The following is a 6,097-nucleotide window of genomic DNA, read 5'->3' on the forward strand; positions in this document are numbered from 1 at the left end:
TATATTAATTATCTGAGCACTTCACAAGGGAAAAAGGAAACTATTTTCGTATTTATTAATACTCCTATAACTAATACTACTTCAACTGAATTAATTGACACTTCCAGACTGGGAGAGCATTATGACCTGTGTGGGTAATGGAAAAACAAAAAGTTTAGTAAAGATTGATTGGCTGAAGTTACAAATCTTGTGAAAGTTTATTATATTACCTTTTGTTTCTGAATGTTTTAGCAAATCTAAAATTTAAGTAGCTCTGTAGTATGTTGCTACAGTCGAGAACAGATGACCTAATTATACAGCAGCTTTGAAGGATTTCAGTGGCACATCAGTGACTGACTCGGTAACACATTTAGTCCTGTAGACATAGGGTGCATAACTTCCATTTGTCTGAAGAAATAATCATTACAGATTTTCATCACCAAGTATCAATACGTTGGTCTAATCCTAGAGGCCTCTGAAGTTTAGTGTCTTTGTGAGAAAAAAGTCCTAATTACCCCAGTAATTTGGCAAAATCATGTTTTATCCATGTAGTTTAACAAAGGGAGCTATATTTTTTCCGCAGAGTGTAGACAGCTTGTCATTCAGCAGAGCTGTAGTTTCAGTTAAAACATCGAAAGAAAGGACTGTATCTCTGGTTTTATCAGAAGCAATTAAAAAAATGTAAGTAAGCTTCATTTATGCTGTTCCATGCCTAACTCTAAAGTCTGTGCCAGACCCACACCAGCCCTGCAAAGTGCTCTGGCTTGTCTTTGAGTGACACTGTTCAGCAATGAGCAGGAATATGCAGGCCACCTCAGCAAACAAATTGAGGATATTTACGTGGGGCCTTGGAAGATTTTTTTTGTGCTGACACTGCAGCAGAGCAGCAACTCGGGGCTGAATGGGTAGACTTCTACTGACACTCCCACTTGCTTTTATTTGTGTAGTTTTCACCTGCCTTTTACATACTAAAATTCTAACCTGTGGTGTTTTGAAAGTCCCAGCGATGTGACATTTGGTACTCTGACAGACTTGAGTCTCAGTGCTGGTCAAATGGGTATTCATTAAGCATCTGCAACTTGGACTCAGTTCTTCTTTTATCTTTTTAGTTAACGTGGTGAGAGCCATTATTTTCTCCTTTCGATGTCAATCTTCATCCAAATAATTTTCAGGCTTCTACGATTTTTTTTTTATGAGCTCCTTAACTTGGTAGAGTTAAAGAACTGTTTGCATTATGGTAATATGCATCACATTACGTTTGGATATGCTTAATTGGGAGGTATATGCAAAATGTATCTAATATTGAAAACAAGAACTAAATTTAAGTATGATTGAAGAAATAATTGTAGATACTTGAAAGAGCTGTAAGAATTAGTGTAAAGATTCTGTAAAAAGGGCCATAAAAGTCATCTTTGCATAACCTTTGTGTGCAAGGGATTGGAATCGGGGCAACAGCTATGCAACCTCCTATAGCTCGGTAATTTAGATGGAGAAGATGAGTTGATGCTGAGTTTACAGTAACATTTGTATGGAGGACTAGCATGTGCATTGATCTCTCTGGCCTTCCTGTCTTCTCCTTTAGCTTTCACTGAAAATCTCTGTTTCAGTGTCTGGTCTGCTCTGTACCCTTGCTGTCACTACTTCTAGCACTCAGTGTGGGACACCACCACATCTTCTGGCAGATGAGCTTCAGTGAGCCTTCACTCTCAGCTGAGTAATACTATTCTGCTGCTGAAAGCAGCTGGTCTCAGCTGCTCTTGATGCCAAGTTGTAGAGACACTGCTGAGAATTCACATGTACCCCTTTGTAATGAGGCCAGATTAAAATCCTTTGACTAGGAGTACCCAAAATCCTAATTTTTTTTCTTTCATTTTTATTGTGGGCAGGAAAATGTATTAAAAACTTACCTTTTAAAGGTAAGGGAAATATGGGCAAAGGATATGTGTCTTCACGTCCTGGAAACGAGAGAGCCCCAAAACCTAAAAAGTAAAATCCAAGTTAAAGTTCTGGTACTTGATATCTTTGGGATTTGATAGCAACATTCCCTGAAGAATACAGCAATCTATTTGTCACTAAAATGTAGCTAAATTTAAACTGACAACTATTTTAGAGATAATAAAATATTTTTAGCTTTCTGTGCAATACTGTAGGTACTGGTAATCATCATGCGGAAAGTAAGTTGCAAGTCCTAAAGTACGGTAGTTTTTCTTACCTTACATAATTTTATTTGTTAAGCAGTTAACTTTCACCACGTACATTATACATATTTAGCGTTGCTATGAAACTGTTCAGGTGTGAAGCTCAAAAGAGTAAGGGTTTCACAACACATGTTCCTGGCCTTAAATAATGTTAATGCATTGAATCACCCAGTTCAGTTTTAGATTATGGCCTAAACTTGATTGAATAATCAAAGTATTAAAAGATTTTTGAGAAGATGTGGTTTCGAAGTCACGCACATTCTGGAAGTGACACATGTATTAATGCCAGTTAGTGTAAATGGTTAGATGGAGGGTGAGGAGACAGGGCTGAATCTATATTGGAGATGTCTGTCTTTATCTGACTCTACAGCCGGGTGCAGATTTTTGCCTTAGAAGACTTTCATTTTGCTGGCATATGTGTATTAATGCAATTAACTGCTTTATGCAGCAACACATACAGAAGTTATTAGGAAAAAATTATCATGCAAAATGAAATATGTACATCTCAGTGGGCTCAACTGACAGATAACATGTGTGCAATGATATTACAAACAAATTAGACTCGTGATTTTTACTTTTTGTCCTTTAGGGAACAACCCATCTTCAGCACCCGAGCTCACGTCTTCCAGATTGACCCAAACACGAAGAAGAACTGGGTTCCCACCAGCAAGCATGCTGTTACTGTGTCCTACTTCTATGACAGCACAAGAAATGTCTACAGGATAATCAGTTTGGATGGCTCAAAGGTGAGTTTTATTTCAGAAAACTTGCTTGCTTGCCTCATGGATATTTGTGCTCATTTTGTGGTGTGATGTCCCTCATGTATCTTTTCAGATGCTTTTGTCATTATATGAGTAACAGATTACTAACATGTTAAAATGGCAACATTGCTTCATTACATGTTTTAAGTTTTTATTCAGAAATGCTATTTTCCATGCATTCTTACTGGCTTTGATAAATCTGTTGCCCAATTTAAGTGGTACCCTGTTACTTAGTTAATATTATGAGCAGGCTAAAAAGACATTCCCTGTGAGATGCACTAAAAAGTAGGGTTACAATAACTTGTTTTCTTCTCCGCATTCAATGATCTATCAATACCATTTGGCTTCAGCGTTATGGAGGACATCTGTTCAGTGCCTGTAATCACACAGTAAATCCTTTGTTACATAATCTTACAATTTTTGCTGTAGAGAATGTGAGGATTCTTTCCTAGTAAAACTCTCCCTGGTAAGCTTTTATCAAAACTTTGTTGCTTTAGGGTTTTTTTACCTTCCCCCCTGCTCCCCTTCCTTCTCTGCCAGCCCCCCCGCCGCCACCCCCTTTTTTTCATTAGGATAAGGATAATGAACGGCTGTTTTAAGAAACCTTGTCTAAGAAGTTGATTTGACATGTAGAAAATACTTGACAACCCAAGTTACTACAAAACCAGTAATTTTACAAACAGCTTACCAGAAAACTTTGCAATAAGGACATTAAAGACATATAGAGTGTAATTGCAAGTTGTAATCCTTTCAAGAGACTTTCATTTGCAACTTCTGGAGATGCATTGGTTTATGATGCTTGGAATTGAAATACTGTTTTAGAGCAAGACAGCATTCACAGAGATTTTGTGGCTGTTCGTAGAAAGCTTAAAAATATTACTCTGCATTTAAAAAAAAAAAATCTCCAGAGTATCACTATTTTAAATGCAGAAGGAGAATTTCTATCATAAAGAAGTATATAAAGTAGACCTCAGAGATGTCTATATGATACCACTTAAAGTGGGTGAGACTCTGGTAGCAAAGCCTACCAGAATTTTTCCAAGTTTAACTCTTACTTTATTTCTTCCCTTCCCAGCCTTCCTTCAAATGATTCTTTTAGTTCTATCAAATAATTAAAATAACTTCTGTATGAATGTTAATAAATAATGACTTTGGGATTGGAACTAGATGCTGCATGAAATCAAGACTACCAGTTGTAATCTGTAGCACCTTAACGGATCTGCACGGTTTGGAATATCCTTATTCTGTAATCCACTGGGACTCTTCTGTCTTCGTCCAAAGCTGCGAAGTGCTCCTGCAGACTGGCTCATGAGTTAAATTGCCGAGCAGTTGTTCACCTATTTATTTGTTCTTTTGTCTACTGCAGCATTTCCTTTACATGGTATGATTGGAAAGGTATATTGATAGTACAGACTATCACTTTTATTTACTGTCTGTGATTGCTGCAATCCTAATAATCTTTTCATCCAGTTGTTGCTTGTCTGTCTATGATGTAGGATCCCAATCATGATTAAGAAAGACCCGTTCTAGGCATCACAACACAGGTCTGAAACATAACAAGGGTGAATAGCAGGGGGACCCATGGAAGAATTTTAAGGAGGTTTTCAGGGTAATTCACAGAGAATTTTTTTAATTAAAGCCCAATCTTTTTTAACGTGTGTGCACATATACAATATAGTGTGTACAAAGAGCTAAATGTAATTATAAAGCATTCTTAAGTTTGGAGTACATCCAGATAGCATCTCTGCTACACAGCCTACAGCTGGGCATCAGTAACACTACTGGCATTTGAGCTTGTAGTGCCTTGTATTGTTGATTGGTCAGATGGAAGCATTAAGTTTGCAAAGGAGAAAAAGCTATGCAATTTATTTCTCCCATTTTAAGTTGTGGAATTAAACTGAATAAAGATGATTCTGTGGGTTTTTTTAAAATCAAATGTTACAGTGAAAATGTCTCAAATACACATGCTGAAAGTGTCCAAAACCACTTGTCAAACCGTACTGCTTTTAAAGCTGTCATGCCCCTCCCTCAGAGGGATAAGATCCAGCCAGGTTTTATTGTATAGCTTCGCGCTGGTGGGGTTTACAGCACCCTGTGGGTTGTACATTGGGGAGGGTAATACAGCGGCTCGGATGCTGAGCAGTATGTCAGTAAGTGATGGCAACTCACGTGTTGAGTTGCAGTAAGGGAAGTTTGAGAGAGATATATGTTTTAGATTTGAGTGATAATTGTGTTATTGTCCCACACCCTTGTCTCTCTTTAGGTCGGTGGGTTTCAGTAGGATTGCTGGATAAAATTAAAATTCTGTAATGATTGTCTGAATGTCATTCAATGATTCTTCTTGAAAACAAAAGGACGTTTTAAGACATAATCTTTGCTCACCTCTGAGACATGCTATTGTACATTGCAGATTGCCACTCGAATTTGCTTGTGGGGTTCTTCAGAGTACTTCGCAAGAGAGGTTTTTTCTCCTTATTCCATATCCATTGGTCTATGAGCCACATTCAACCGAGTTAGGTCCTTCAGAAGCGAGTTCTACTTATTCTTAATGCATTCTGTGTAATGTTGTTTTCTGAAGTTACATTCTCCTCTTACAATACCTTGCACAAGCCATTCAACTCCTCTGACTTGACCTCAGAAAATATTCTAGGACCATAAGCTGTTGAGTGTACAGGCCATATTTTATATTCATATACAGTATCTGCATCCCTGTTGCCCATGGCAGGAAGATCCTGATGCAACTAATCTGATAGAACTCAAGGCTGGTTTCTCTGACCTCTCGAGTAAATATCTTCTAACAACCCTTTTCTCTTACCACTCTAGGAATCAAGATTTTGAGAGCCTGAAAAATAAAATTTCTTATGCAATATGACAAGACAACATTGAGCAGTTGTTGCTAAGGCTGTCGGTTCTCATTAATTGTGTAGTCACTTCATAGCTGCTTGTAAAAATGGTTTAGTATTTCTTTCTCATAAATGACGGAAGGAAACCTCCATTATTTTTCCAGTAACACTGCAGACCCTAGGATTATTGCCAGAATCCTACTGTCTTCTCCATTCAATCTCTGACAAACACTGAGAAAAGAAAGGAAATCAAGTAACATGGTTCCTACAGTACCAGTTAGCTGATGATTTTTTCACAGATGCAAGATAGGGAAAG

The 6,097-nt window shown here is 37.6% G+C and overlaps 1 protein-coding gene across 1 annotated transcript in view; it reads left to right on the forward strand.

Moving 5' to 3' along the window:
• Positions 1-2,766: 2,766 nt before the first annotated feature.
• Positions 2,767-6,097, forward strand: part of LOC104498782 (homer protein homolog 1-like) — a gene marked incomplete at its 5' end in the record, with an annotated part of 19,906 nt that continues 16,575 nt past the window's right edge. Inside the window, one exon of the mRNA XM_010142201.1 lies at positions 2,767-2,923. Within this exon, the coding sequence (XP_010140503.1) occupies positions 2,767-2,923 (157 nt within the window). The remainder of the gene's footprint in view (positions 2,924-6,097) is intronic.

This window comes from Buceros rhinoceros, unplaced genomic scaffold (assembly GCF_000710305.1).
Source record: "Buceros rhinoceros silvestris isolate BGI_N320 unplaced genomic scaffold, ASM71030v1 scaffold47488, whole genome shotgun sequence".
Classification (NCBI taxonomy): Eukaryota; Metazoa; Chordata; class Aves; order Bucerotiformes; family Bucerotidae; genus Buceros; species Buceros rhinoceros.